This window comes from Schistocerca serialis, chromosome 4 (genome assembly GCF_023864345.2).
Source record: "Schistocerca serialis cubense isolate TAMUIC-IGC-003099 chromosome 4, iqSchSeri2.2, whole genome shotgun sequence".
Lineage (NCBI taxonomy): Eukaryota > Metazoa > Arthropoda > Insecta > Orthoptera > Acrididae > Schistocerca > Schistocerca serialis.
In genome coordinates, this window is record NC_064641.1 from 692,386,896 (window position 1) to 692,402,788 (window position 15,893).

General features: G+C 38.3%; 1 protein-coding gene across 1 annotated transcript in view; it reads left to right on the forward strand.

Annotated features, from left to right (window-relative positions):
* The window catches only part of LOC126474698 (uncharacterized), a 282,698-nt gene that overhangs the window by 72,067 nt on the left and 194,738 nt on the right, over window positions 1–15,893 (forward strand). The window contains exon 4 of the mRNA XM_050102175.1: window positions 3,566–3,708. Coding sequence (XP_049958132.1) covers window positions 3,566–3,708 — 143 coding nt within the window. The remainder of the gene's footprint in view (window positions 1–3,565; window positions 3,709–15,893) is intronic.

Genomic DNA, 15,893 nt, shown 5'->3' on the forward strand with positions numbered 1-15,893 from the left:
TGTCTCAAGAACAGATGAAGTCATTTATTCCTGGTTCGAACAGCAGCATAGCAGACATATATGCATTTCAGATTGCATAATTGTGGCTTATGGTGATAAGAAAAAATTATTGAGAGATGTCACATTTAAATATATTAGCAGATTGAACACATGGTATAAACACAATTGCAGTACATATCCATAGTCAGTGTGGTTACCTGTAGCACTGTGAACCATAATCCAAAGAAAGATCTCACCAGAGTCTGCAAATAATGCCAAATCTGTTGTATCCCAAAGAGTGCAGAATCCAAGTCCGTTCAAGTTGGATTAGCATCCAAGGAAGGAGATGAACTGTAACCAGCACAGTGAAAAAGATGAGAGTGATGGAAAGTCGCCTCGTGTTGCCTTATATCTTGCTCATTGTTTGAGGCCCTGCCCAGGACATATAACTTTTCAGAGGGTGTAGTGATAACATCGTGAAGGCAGTGAGAGAATCATCAATGCATGTGATGGAACACCCTGGCTGGTTGAAACTGTGTGCCAAACCGAGACTCAAACTCAGGGCCTTTGCCTTTCACAGGCAAGTAGTCTACTGATAGAGCACTTGCCCATGAGTTCAAATCTTATCCTGGAACACGGTTTTCATCTGCCAGGAAGTTTCATCACAGGCATTGATGATTATTTCACTGCCCTTGTGATGCCACTACTACACCCTCTGAAAAGCTACATCTCCTGGACAGAGCCTCATCATTGAGTGAGATATAGGGCAACATGAGGCCAGACCTCATCACTCTCGTCTTCACTGTGGTAGCTACAGTTCACCTCCTTTCTTGGATAAGTTTAAAAATATCTCATGCCTAAGGAGTTGCCAAGATAATTTCTTCTGTTATTGGACAGCATTCTCTCTCATCCAGCAGAAACTCAGAGGAAAAATAGTTGTTTTCACGTCCTTATACCAAGTGTCTGAGAGATGCCCTTCATTTTTAACCATTTTTATCCTTCTGCCCTCCCCAAGAAAGATGCTATTAATTCTGAAACCAAGGATAGCATATGTACTTTTATTTGTGTCTCTCAACAGTACTGACATTTTTCCTGAAGGTAAGAATTGATCAGTAATTCTGTACCATAATTTTAAAATATTTATATTTTTGTTTATCATGTGGCATAAATTTTGTTTTGAAACAGAATCTTCAGCAATGTGAAATGAGTCAAATTATAATTTAAGAAAGAGAATCAGCCATTAGGTACTGCATTAAAAATTTGTTATTATTAATCAGCTTTAAACTGTTTGTGCTAGCTCATGTTAAATTTAACACACTGACATTAGGAGGAATTCTGCTACTTTGGATAAAAATGTGTCTGTCCCACTCAGTAGCTATGTTTACATTGTAATGCTAGCTTAAAATCTACATGATCTCATTGCTATTTATCATAGAACAGATGTTATCTACATCTGTAATAACAGAACATTGCTGCTTGTCATGCAGTTAATCTGAATCTTGAGCCCTGGAATCTAGATTATTAAATTATAGAACATGTTACAATATTCAACACCAATTGCAATGTAAGCTGTGGTGGTTTGGAAAGACCAGAAAACTTTGTTTTGGGGAGGACTAACATCTAGGATCAGAATTTCTCGTGACTAGAGAATAGAGCTTGATTTAATGTAGAGGACTAGCTCTACCCTAGACTTAATGTCACACTACCACCATTATTACAAAAATTCTTCTTTGTGTCATAAAACAAGCAAAACCCATATCCACTACACACAAAAATTCGAAATTCCAAGAACAAAGCAAAGATAATTTTGAACATTACTCCATATATAAGGTGTGCAACTTTGGTTCCACCGTTTTTTCCCCATATATAAGGTTTGCAACTTTGGTTCCACCGTTTTTTCCCCGACATTTGATGCTTTAATGAAACAAATTGGTTACACATGTATCATTCAGAGTATTTTCCATTGCTAGCCACTACTTTCTCCCATCTTTTGGGCAGTGTACGAATCCTGCATCGAAAAAATTGTTCATCTTTTGAAGCGATCCACAAATCGATCCAATTTGTGACTCCTTCATGAGATTGGAAGTGTTGGTCCACCAGGCCATGCACCATTGATCTAAACAGCTGATATTCAGAGGGAGCAATGTCTGGAGAATACGACGGGTGTGGTAGGACTTCCCATTTTAACATTTCCAAGTACGTTTTGACCTCTTTCGCAATGTGGGGTCGAGTTTTGTCATGCTGCAAAATCACTTTATCGGGCCTCTTGCTGTATTGCGGCTGTTTGTCTTTTATGCTCTGCTAAGATGCATTAATTGTGTTCGATAACAAGCACCTGTGATTGTTTCACTTGGTTTTAACAGCTCATAGTACATGACGCCAAGCTGGTCCCACCAAATGCAGAGCATAATCTTGGAGACGTGAATATTCGGTTTGGCCGTCGACGTGGCAGCATGGTCGGGATATACACATGATTTTTTGCATTTAGGGTATCATAATGAACCCATTTTTCATTCCCGGTCAAAATGCGATGCAGAAATCCCTTCCGTTTTTGCCTCTGAAGCAACTCTTCACAAACACACAAATGCCGTTCAACGTCTCTTGGTTTCAGCACACACAGGACCCTAGTTCCTTCTTTCTGAATCATTCCCATATCCTTGAGACATTTTGAAATGGCTTGCTGTGTCACTCCCACTAATTGTGTCAATTCTTCTTCAGTTTGACGCGAGTCTTCACTCAGCAATGTCTCCAATTCTGCATCTTCGAAAACATTCTCTCTTGCACCAGTATGCCAGTGTACAGCATTAAAATCACTGTTCTTGAAGTGTTGAAACCACTCCAAACATGTTACATCACTAATAGCGTCCTTACCATATGTACTTGAGAACATTAGATGAGGCTCAGCTGCTGTTTTCTTCATATTGAAACAAAACAGTAACACCTCCTACAAATGATGAGAATTAGGATCGTAAACTGACGTTTTAAATCAAGAACAACTTTATGATGCATACACAAATCGACTAATGTTTGAATGAGGTTATGTTGACCAAGGTCCAAGCTAACTGCCTGACATCTGCAATCTGTTTCTTTCGACCGCTACTTACCATTGTCACCACCTATTGGCAAACAGCGGAGGCAAAGTTGTACACCTTGTAAAATGAATAAACTGGGTTAGGCAAATGATGTCCATCTCACTTCTTTAATGTATTTAGACAGGTAAGAGTGATTTGTGAAATCAGTAAAATTAAATAAACACTTGATTTGAAGTAGCATTTTTTATCTGCTTTTCTTCATTCTCTCCTTGTGTGTGCGTGCGTGCGTGCGTGCTGCATGTGTGTGTGTGTGTGTGTGTGTGTGTGTGTGTGTGTGTGTGTGTGTGTGTGTGTGTGTGTGTGTGTGTGTGCGCGCGTGTGTGTGTGTGTTTGTTAGTAACCTACAATGGTGACTTCTGCCTGCTGATTCTAACTCATTTCGCAGTCCTGAAGGCTTTCCATCATAGCAACGTTTATGGAACATTTTATTTGAATTAAAGTACAAAATCAGTAGAATGATTAGCTGAATTTTTCTTTAATTTCCCCATTCATAGAATGTAACTGCCCATGAAGAACAAAGTATAGTGTCTGATAACCATGTCGCAGAACTTCTTCCAGTCAACAGAAGTGTCCTCCGAGGAACATCATTAACTGAAATACGGGTGAATTTTGAGGAGCCATTCCAAAAGCAGCGCAGGTAACTATGCTGTAGAGAATTTTAAACATTATAAAAACACATAACATGACAGTACTGCAATGTGTCCACAATTAAAGTTCCAGTTTCAGAACACCGTAGAAAGACAGCCACTGCTCAGAATGATGTTCCTCAGTTTGCATTTGAGACACCCAACATGACTGTTTCCATGAAGGATTGTGAGCTGCTGGTGAAGGTCCTTCGCAAGAACAGTGACTGTGCAGCAGTAGTCCTGTAGGAGTTCTGGACACTCAAGGGTATGAAAAAAGGCAAAGGTCTGATATCTTTTAAGTATCTGGTGAAAATGACTATAAAATTCAAAAAGACAGGTCCTTTGAAGTGCAGTGTGGCAGAGGGAGGAAGGCAGTTGATCAGACATCTGTCAAAGATGCGACCACAGCATTGCAGGGGAGATCGAGTGGTGGTGTGCAAACATGCAGTGATCAGAGAATTGCCCAAATGTTGGACATGCCTGCCAGCATGGTGCATAAAATCCTATGAAACATCCTGCATTGCTATCCATACAAAATCACCCATGTTCAGGAGTTGTTTCCTGATCTGTCAACAAGAGAAATATTCCTTCTGGAATTTCCTGCTCGCATGGAAGTGGACAATGAATGGCCATGGAACATTTTGTGGAAAGATGAAGCCTATTTCCATCTCCAAGGACATGTCCATATGCAGTATTGCAGAATATGGGCAACAGAAATCCGTACACACATCAAACAGTACCACTTCATTCTGCAAAAGTGACACTGTGGTGTGTGTTGATGGCGTTGTTTCTCATAGGGCCATATTTTTTTGGGATTTGTTACCTGTATGATCGCTGGTAAATACTATACAGTCTTTTGTATACAAATGTCATTCCAACTCTTCAACAGTGTGGATATATGGGCAGGATCATTTTTATGCAAGGTGGCACATTGCACAGCGAGTGAAGTGGCTGCTGCAAAGGCATTTTGGAAATGCTAGATTTATTAGCAATCATTTCCTTACAGCCTGGCCATTCGGATCACCTGATCTCAATCTGTTTGACTTCTGGTGGTATGGTTATCACCAAGATATGTTCAGTACTCCAATTATGAACATAGCTGAACTTAAGGCACACATTGCACAGCACTTTCTGAATGTGACCTCCGAGACACTCTTGATCTGTTGTGGAACATGCTGTCTCTTGATCTGAAGTTGTGGCAGAAAACAGTAGACAGTATACTGAAAATGTCTTGTGCCAGTCCCATGACAACTAAAAACCAATGGCATGTGTCTTTTGTTTTTTATGCAATTTTTTGGCCCTGAACAATTAAAAACCAATGTCATTTTGCTTGTTATGTGACTTTTCACCTCTGGGGGGAAATAAAAGGTTCTCATCCAATGTTGCGTGACCTTGGCATGGCAGAAGGGCTTGCCTAACTTACAGTGCCATAATTGTTGACTGCCAGACTTACGCAGTCATGCACATTGAACAGTATGTATGGTGTAATGTGCAGCTCAAACCGTAGCCATTGTATTGCAATTAATCATTTGTTTGTAGCTGACTCCATTTATCTTAAGATGCTTACAGCGCCATCTTTTGGTAAGATTTTTGTTAAATTTGTTCTGCTCCATGACGTTTCCCCCTGCGTCAGTAATATGCTGCTCAAATTTGACATCATTCTGAGCAGTGATTCTCTTTCTACAGCATTTTGAAACTGTAACTTTAATTATGGACACCCTGCATAATGATTTGTCTTCACCTGAATGCTTTACTGTGCAATGACCTTGTTATTACTAGTGGACCTGTGTTATGATTGATAGTAATTGTACAAAATACAATATTACGGTAATAAATTAACTTTACTAAATTTTAACAGAAGATTCCAACTTGTCAGGTAAAATAGCAAATGTAAAAAAATTAAGAAAAATTACATAGGAAAAATAAATGCCTATTTGTTGTGGAATGTTCTTCATCATGTAAATTGAGAAACAAAGTCACAATGTGGAAAGCTGAGGCATTTTGCAGTTTTACATTTTTGAGGTAGTTGCACTAGAGATTGAACATATGAATATTTTGCTGTGTCACATGTTTTCTTCTTTTTGACATGTAACTCATCCTAATTCTACTCAGTAATGCGATACTTTCTACTTATAAATGAATGTTTAAGTAAACTGTGTAATCCATGTAAGTTCCACTATTGGTATTTTTTGTAAGCACTGCCAGAACTTAATATTTTTTCTGTTTCAATTAGTTTAAGACTTATGTAGCTTGTCTATAACATACATATGTCTACAAGTTATTGGTACTTATTGTTAATTTGTGTTTGATCCTATAGCATTTTATACTGAAACAGGACAAGTAAAAGATCATGTAAAATTAGACATTAATTATAGATATATGTTTTGTCTTAAGTGTATACATTAAGATCCTCTAATTTGCATATATGTCATTAATAATCATTAAATAAAGTACAAATAGTAGTTTCAGCCATTTGGTGGAATATATGAAAGTTTATGACTACAGTAATTTCAGTGTTTGTTATCCGTTCACGTTAATAACATGCTACCCAGTTGGGAGGTGTGACCTAGACAGTTTCAGAGAAAATGGTAAGTGCCAAAAAGAAATGGGTGTATGAATGCATACCAAACACCAGTTCGAAGGTAGCTGAAATGAAAAGCAAATGTAAAGCCAAAGTAATCATCAATAGCTTGTGAACAAAACCTGGATCACAAACCAAGAGAATAACCTAGAACAAGCTCATCACGATGGGGACAGTAGTAACGTCGGCGAATGGATAACTTCAGATGCATAATGCAACTGGCCAAGGAATGCACACTCATTTTTCTCCTAGCCTACACTGCCAGAAGGTTTTGCCAACTCATGTGGCATCTGCACTGTTAATGGAGTGACTGTGAAACTGAACAACTCCAGATGGCAGAGCTGGTGCCTTCATCTTTGTCTGAATCTGGCTATGATACCAAATTCAGTTTCTTTCCCATCATTTTGCTTGCTTGTAAATTGTTATGTTTTGGTGATGAAAAGTTATGGGATCTCCATAGAGGTATGCTTGCTGGAATATCATGCCTTCTTGGCACACAAATTCATCATTATAACTTGTCATCATGGTAAGGTACCAACCATTATAACTTGTCATCATGGTAAAGTACCAACCAAACTGACTTGGTCAAGGAAACAGCTCATTCGTTTCTATATGCAGATAGCATCCTCCCTCTGTATTGACAAGTTAAGTTGTTGTAATATTGTGCAAAGAAGACACGACATCCCAGCAGCACACCCAAGAGGAAGTCATATATTGTGTTAGCTTCAGCAATGATGTTTTCTTCTAGTAACTGAATTGTTGTTTTTCTAACTGTGGAATCAAAAAATGCTTCATCAACAGATAAAGGTTTCTCATTGCCATTGGTATTGTGAGTAAGGTCTTCTATGTGCAAAAGAAAAAGGCTTGGACTTAAGATGGATCCTTGAGCTCTGCAGTATTTAAATAGTGTTTTTCTGATGAATAAATTGTTATTTGTATGATGTTTCTAATGGATATGTCTTGCTTAAATACATCTTTTTGTTGACAGTGTATCAGATTACATCTAATACATCATTTGGAATACCTCAAACATCTTTCCTGTTCAACTTATTTAGTAAGGTAACAAATTACGGTGATCAATAATGTCAAACATTTTAGATAGGTCCAGAAATATTCTGCTATCCATTTCCCCTCTATCTGTAGCTTTTAGAAGAGCATGCACATATTCAGAACCAGCTGTGTTTGTAGATACTGAGTTCCTAAAGCCATGCTGATATGACAATAATGAATTTTCGTATATACTCTCTAGCAACCCACTGTTTTATCATCTTAAAATTAAGCTGTGCTACATAGCTGTCAGTGCTTGTGTTGTTCATGGCCTCCTCTTTGTGTGGTGTTGTGATCTTAGCAACCTATAGAAGACTGAGGAAAGAACATAAAGAAAAGATGTGATTTATTATATGCATCTGACATTCTACAAATATTGTCTTCTTCATTTTGTGGTACAATCTGGGTACCATTGAAATCACAGGAAACAATTTTTGTCAATACAGAAGGTTTGCAGGGGGGGGGGGGGGGCATTTATTCACTATCAAACTGAAGCATATTTCAAGTTCCCTGGTTATTTTTGATGAGAAGTTTCACCATTTAGTTAAAGCACTCATTGCAAATGATTAATACAGTGTTCACGTAAGATAATTGTACATGACTTCAGTTTTGTATATCAGGATGAGTTGTTTCAATGTTCCATGAATCATGTTCATTATAAGTCCCTATGATATGTAAATGTGAACTGTTTTAATATATGAGACTTTTTCTGTGAAAGTATTGCTACCTTCTGGCCACTCATGGGAGTGTTTCTAAAGCATGTTTACATAATACTTATTCTATTCTTAAATTAACTAATTGAAAGAAGATTTTGCCCTGCCTTACTAGTTAATTGTATGAAAAAGAAAGTTTACTTAGCAATTAACTTTTTTTGTTCTTTTACATGTATATTGACAGTACTAAGAATTTTACATCCTGAAGGTAAGTTATGGTCAGCCTTTCTGTCCATAATTTTGTAGTTCTCTGACTGGTTTGGCCATCAAGTTACAGGTCACACTACTTGGCACAACACAATCAATTTATTTTGAATTCATTGTCAGACACAGTCATGTTCATCTGTTCACAGCAGAATAGATGAAAGTGATTGTGTCATCAACTAAAATTGTTAATACATTATAACTATGACTAACTTCTCCTAGGACAGTATGTCACCTTCTCCAAAATGACCAACTTCAATGGCTGCTTCAGACAATGGCTGCTTTAGAACTTATGCCTTCTGGTTAAACCACTGTGCCTCCCATCCCACGTAACCAGCCTTTTTTAGTTGTGGAGAGGGAAACTTCCCTTCAGTGTTATCTTAAGTCTTGTAATACTGCTGATACCAATATCCACTATCCCTGCCCTTCAGCTATAGCATCTCATTTTCTAGCTCTGAAAGAGAGGGGAGGGGGGGGGGGGGGGCGAGTGTTAAAAATAATAATTAGAAAATAATCATAGCAGAAATAAAGTAAACTGAAACAACCCCTTGTGAATGTGAGAGTACATCATCTATACATTTCTCTAGAAGAGAGGCAAAATAAACTGGAAGAATTACAAATGAATATCTGTCCTACAGGGCACTCACAAATTCTCTCAAAAGCCTTTGTAAGAGACTAAAAAACAAAAGCAAATGGACTTACAGATAGGAGAGTGTAGTAAGTTGTTGCAAGAGACACTCCTAGATTTGGAATCTGTAAGATGATTTTTCAAATGAAAAACACCAAAAATTTGGTAGTCACCTTTATGGACTTCAAGAAGGCATAATACAGTAGCCACCTTTATGTACTTCAAGAAGGCATATGACTCCATAGTCGGACAGATGCTGTTCAGCACACTAGAAGTCTTTCACTTTGGCAGAAATGTGAAAAGCTGTCATTTGGGCAATGCTGTCTTAACTCAATCTCTTTAAAGTAATAATATGAGTTACGATATGTTTAGGAGCCTAACTCCACTTTCAAATGCTCCTTTACAAAGGAAAATCCAGGAGAATTTCCCCAATTTAATTCTCGTATTACAGAAAAGATCAATAAGATAAGTATCAGTGTCAGTGGTGTTGAGAAACAGCTGAAATCGTTAAAATTGAACAAAGCTCCAGGCCCCAATGAAATCCCTAGCAGATTCTACACTGAATCTGCAGCTGAGTTAGTCCCTCTTCTAACTATAATCTATTGTAGATCCCTCAAATAAAAAACTGTGCCTAGTTCTTGGAAAAAGTTACAGGTCACACCCATGTGCAAGAAGGGTAATAGAAGTGATCCACAAAACTACCGTCCAATATCCTTGACATAAATTTCATGTAGAATCTTAGAATATATTCTGAGCTCAAACATAATGAGGCACCTTGAACAGAATGACCCCCTCAGTACCAACCAGCACGGATTTAGAAAACATCGACATGTTAAACCCAACTCGCACTTTTCTCACATGACACTCTCAAAACTTTGGATCAAGGCAACTAGGTAGTTGAAGTGTTTCTTGATTTCCAAAAAGCATTTGACTCAGTACTGCACCTATGCTTATTGCCAAAGTATGATCAGATGGGGTATCAAGTGAAATCTGTGACTGGATTGAGGACTTTTTGGTAGAGAGGACACAGCTTGTTATATTGGATGGAGAGTCATCATCAGATGTAGAAATAACTTTGGTTGCACCCTAGGGAAGTGTGTTGGGATCCTTGCTGTTCATGTTGTATATTAATGACCTTGCAGACAATGTTAATGGTATAATCAGGCTTTTTCAAATGATGCAGTTATCTATAATGAGGTACTATGTGAGAGAAGCAGCATAAATATTAAATCAGATCTTGATAAGATTTCAATGTGATGAAGAGATTGACTACCTGCTCTAAATGTTCAGAAATGTAAAATTGTGCACTATAATTTCAATGAGTCACTGTTGGAATTGGTCAGCTCTTTGTAATACACTTTGTAGGAATATGAAATGGAATGATCACATAGGTTTAGTTGTGCATAAAGCAGGTGGCAGACTTCAGTTTATTGGTAGAACATGGGGGAAGGGCAATCAGTCCACAAAAGAGATTGCTTACAAATCATTTGTGTGAGCCATCCTAGAATATTGCTCAAGTGTGTGGTACCCGTACCAGATAGGACTAACAGGGGATATTGAGCATATACAGAGAAGGGCAGCATGAATATTCACAGGTTTGTTTATTTTCTGGGAAAGTGTCACAGATATACTAAAGGAACTGAATTGGCAGATGTTGCTGACAGACATAAACTATCTTGAGAAAGTCGATTAACAAAATTTCAGGAACTGGCTTTAAATGATTACTTTAGGGATATACTACAATCCTCTATGTATCACTCACATAGGGATCATGAGAATAAGATTAGAATAATTACTGCATGCACAGAGGCATTCAAACAATCGTTCTTCCAGCACCCCATACACAAATGGAACAGGAAGAAACTTCAATAACTGGTTTGTGCAGCAAACAGTCACATTTAAAACTAGACTGTTTGATAGTATGAAGCTATGTGTGGGCAGTGGGGATGCAGAAGAGCTGTGTAGTGGGGAGGCTGAGGAGTAGCCGGGAAGAGATAAGTGTAGATGCTGTAGTGCTGCCAGTGGGAGCGTGCAGGGACATTGCAGAGGAAAGATGGTGGACTGCTAGGTGCAGCATTGGGTGAAATAAGCAGAGATGGGGAAAGGACTCTGGAGGTGTGCTAGGTATGGAGGGAGGAGATTTAAAGTGTGTATGAGGCTGAAATGGGAGCAGAGCAGGGGAACAGAGCCAGGCAGAGGACAGGGAGACTAGCAGTTTGAAGCCAAGTGGGTCACAGGAACAAAGGATATGTTGGAGGAAGACTCATCACCTCCAGTCTTGTTACAGACATTTTCTGCCCCATAGAAGGCTCACTCACATGTGAAAACAATAATGAGGTCTACCAGCTTAGCTGCAACCACTGTGTAAAATTCTGTCAGAATGACCACCAACAAGCTGTTCACCCACATAAATGGCCATCGCCAAGCTGCGCCCAGGAGAAAGCCAGACCACCCAGTTACCAACAACGCCAAGCAACATGGTGTGTTGGACTTTAACAAATACTTTACTGCACATGTCATGTTGATTTTTCCCACCAACATCAGCTTTTCTGAATTGTGCAAGTGGAAACTCTCCCTATAATATATCCTTTGTTCCAGCAATCTTCCCTGGTTTCAACCTTCACTAGTCTTTATCCCCATCTGTCTCTGCCCCCTTCCTTGCTCCCACTTATGCCTCACATATGCCTCCTATTCCAACTAATGCAACTGTATAGTCCTTTACCCTCCTCTGCTCCTATTCTCTCTCCTTTTTCCTCAAGCACAGCCTCCTCATGCTGCACCTAACAACTCACCACCTTGATCCCACAACATCCCTGCACAGCCCCATAGGCAGCACCTCTTCTATATTCTCACTACCCAGCTCAGATGAGATCGCATTTCACTACAGTTTGGGCCACAGAGCCTGCATATAACAGTAGCCATGTTTTTGTGAGTTCAGTAGTTTTTTCTATACCTGACAAAGGACGCTGCATGATAGCTTAACACAATCCGTCAGTCTACTTTTTAAAACGTGCCTGTCTGCCACTCAGTATTTTGTCTATGTGGTGAATAGCAATCCATCCTAATTAAAATTGTGATTATTCTATTACAAAACACCCAAATTGGAATTTAGAGTGAAATTTCTGATGCATTGGAGATCAAAACCAGAGTGTGGTAGCGTCACTGTTACTCTTTAACATCATACCTGGAAAACAATTATCTGAGAAAAGGAAAAGAAGACGCTAAAACAATGCAAATTGGCATAAAGCAGATAACAGTGTCAACGTGAAATGCCTGGTGTTTGCTGGTGTTGTTGCCTTCCTTTAGGGCAACAGAGAACAAGTAAAAAACCTACTCAGGGTTGTCTTAAAAGCCTAGTTTGCAAATTTCATATGAAAAAACAGGTAAACTGAGAGATAGCCACAGGACCAGTCTCCCTATAGTAACAACCAATGGGAAAACCATACTAGTTCCTCATATCAGATATTTAAGTAAAAATTATTCAGATATTCTGATTTAACTTAGAGATCAACTAAGAAAGAATCAAAAAACTCCAAAGAGAATACATGCTTATGTGAAACCACTACAGGAAAAGATCCATATCAATGCACATTTGAGGCATTAGATCACAGTCATATTTCTGGAAGCACTATACATATAAGAAAAAGCACATATTGGTAGACAGACAAAAATCAAAGAAACTGGAATGGAAAAGCCTTACAAAGATTTTTGGATCTAAAAATAGAGAAGGAATTTGGGTGGAGAGACCAGTGTCAGGCATGTACAAAGTCACAATCAGCATCATGGACAAATTCAGGATGAATCAAATTCCACTGGTCATTTGCAGGAAGAATGCAGAGAGAATCACAAGAAAAATTCTTGATTTCACATGTCGATGCAAGGAAAGAATAAAGTGATTAGAGAAGTTTAAGATAATGTCGGACAACTAAGCATGATGACAGATGACATGGGAGGTACAGAAAAGTTTAGGAATACCATCAACAAACATGAAACTGAAATCACACAACAAAAGGAGAACAAAGGATGTAGTGAACAGAACAATGAAAGAAACAACTCATTGAACACATGAAGAGAATTTGAGGAAAGAAGAAAAAATCAAAAATATTGTTATAAAGGAATTAAAGTTCAATTGTTCTCTTTAACAGGAAAAGCTAATAAATATTTAAAACATTATAGTGCATCATGTTGTTTATTTTCTACTCATCAAAAGATTTGCTTTCTTTACGCAGTAAATATTTATCTAATGCTATTTTTCCATGAGATATAAGGGGCAAACTGTTTACATGTTTTTTAAAATACAGTTTCTTGAGATGTTCTAGTGGTTGAGTTGATGAGCCTGGAAAATACCTGATTTTATGTTTGTGGCAATGTTTTATTCACTCCCATAGAATATCTAATATATCAAATCACAAATTAAACCTCATTTATTTAATTAATTAATTTATTTGTTCTTTGACCATTCAACACAATCACACAGAACATAATAGATGCACTACAGAAATAATTTATACATTTATAAAACATATACAAACTTGGATCAGACTAGGCAAGGATGGGCAGGAAGTTGGACATCATCTTTTCAGAAGAACTAGCCCAACATCCATGTTAGCAAGTTGGTGAAACCATGGAAAATCTAAGAGGACTGGTCCGTGAATACCAGCCCATATAATGCTTACCATCTTTTGACATCTTTTGGGAACATTAGCTCTCACACTTTTCTTAATCATATTTTTTTGTTGAAAGTAAAATGCTAATTATTTATGTACATCATAGGTACACATTACTCAAAAAACAAACAAAGTAAAAAGTTTATTTTTTCCTGTAAGTTCTTTACACTATCATCTTTAAAGCAGGCTATTGTAAAGATGGCACTGTCCTAAATTGTGGTACAAAAAAATTTTTAAGTATGATTATAAAAATTTTTCGAAATGAGTTCAAGTTTTTCTTAAAAAAAGCATTTTATTTTTGAAGTTAAGTCACAAGAGTAGTCTACTTTTTAGTTAAGAATGTTTTAAGACAGTATAGAATATTTTAGTTCTTTATCTTTAATAGTTTTTAGTCAAAATTTACCGGAACGTAAAATAATTTAAGTTTTGGGAAATTCAAGTTAAACTTAAAACTTGCTTTTTCTATTAAACTAGCATGGCGTTAATGCATCCCAGGTCCATATTCACCTTATTTCCTGTGTTGTTCTTCCTCCCTTCTCTTTTTCACACTATTTCTTCTTATTCTTGCTTGTTTGGTGGCTTCCAACACAGAATTTTCTACTTCGAAGAGTCTCCTTTGGTCAGTGGCTGTTAGAGGTCTACGCATATTTAGTTCATCAGGCACTCCCTCACTTCCATAACACTAAGCCTTGACACTGCGCCACCATTGAAACATAAAACAGTATTTAGCACCATGAATCACTGACAGGTGGGCGGAGTGCATGACATGGGTTGTCATCTGTGGAGGATTTATGAAAGAAGGACCCCATACTGCCTTTTTCATTCCCTCAAGGTCATTTTTATTTTGTCTTGTGGTTTGTTCATAATAATACTACAACGTCTCTGTTTCTTTGCCTGTAAGGCGACCATGTCACTAATGCACTTACCATCATCTAATTTCTTTCCATTCAAATGCCTCTTCAAGTTCCTCAGCCTTGTACCTAACCTTTTCTGGATGTGTCCGAAACTTCCAATTTTTGTGACACCATAAGGTTTGGATTCACAAATTTTTTGGTACCCTTTTGAGTCTCCATCTCATGGGTAAGATGTATACATCACACCATATTTCTCCACTGATCTGTAAAATATCTTCACAACACCTTCAGATTCCATCCCTCCACTATAACCACTAAAATTTATCAAACATTTATGATTTTCAGTTCCACTAGTACAACCATGACAGTACTTGCTAACACATTCCACATCAATGACTTTACCATTGTCTAAGGAGGTAGCTGTCACTACACCATTTAGGGAACCACGGCCTCTTCACTGTCAAGATGCATCCGGGGCTGCAGACATACATGTACTGCTGTCGTTTATGTCTACACTTCCTGAACAGCATTGTTCATACTATAATTTGCTATTTCCAAAGTATGTAGAATAATTTTATTGTACCTGTCAAACCTTGTTGGGGAAGGTAAGTCCATAAGAGCACAGAAAACTTGTGCACTTGTATACCCTTTGCCTACACACCTCATAGCATCAGCAAGCTTAGTATTTGTGTTATACACACCCTGTTTAGTTATGCCACAAGTATAACCGTATTCACTTAAATCACAAAAATTACAAACAATTCTTAATTTTGATGCACAACCTCTTCTAGCGCATACACTGTGTGATCAAAAGAATCCGTACACCTGGCTGAAAATGACTTACAAGTTCATGGCATCCTCCATTGGTAATGCTGGAATTCAGTATGGTGTTGGCCCACCCTTAGCCTTGATGACAGCTTCCTCTCTCGCAGGCATATGTTCAATCAGGTGCTGAAAGGTTTCTTGTGGAATGGGTGCCCATTCTTCATGGAGTGCTGCACTGAGGATAGTATCGGTGTCGGTCGGTGAGGCCTGGCATGAAGTTGGTGCTCCAAAACATCCCAAAGGTGTTCTATAGGATTCAGGTCAGGACTCTGTGCAGGCCAGTCAATTACAGGGATGTTATTGTCACATAACCACTCTACCACAGGCCGTGCATTATGAACAGGTGCTCAATCATGTTGAAAGATGCAATCGCCATCCCCGAATTGCTCTTCAACAGTGGGAAGCAAGAAGGTGTTAAAAATCATCAATGTAGGCCTGTGCTGTGATAGTGACATGCAAAACAACAAGGGGTGCAAGCTCTCTCCATGAAAAACATGATCACACCATAGCACCACTGCCTCCGAATTTTCCTGTTGGCACTACACATGCTGACAAATGGCGTTCACCGGGCATTCGCCATACATACACAACCTGCCATCAGGTCGCCACATTGTGTACCATGGCTCATCACTCCACACAACGTTTTTTCACTGTTCAATCGTCCAATGTTTACTCTC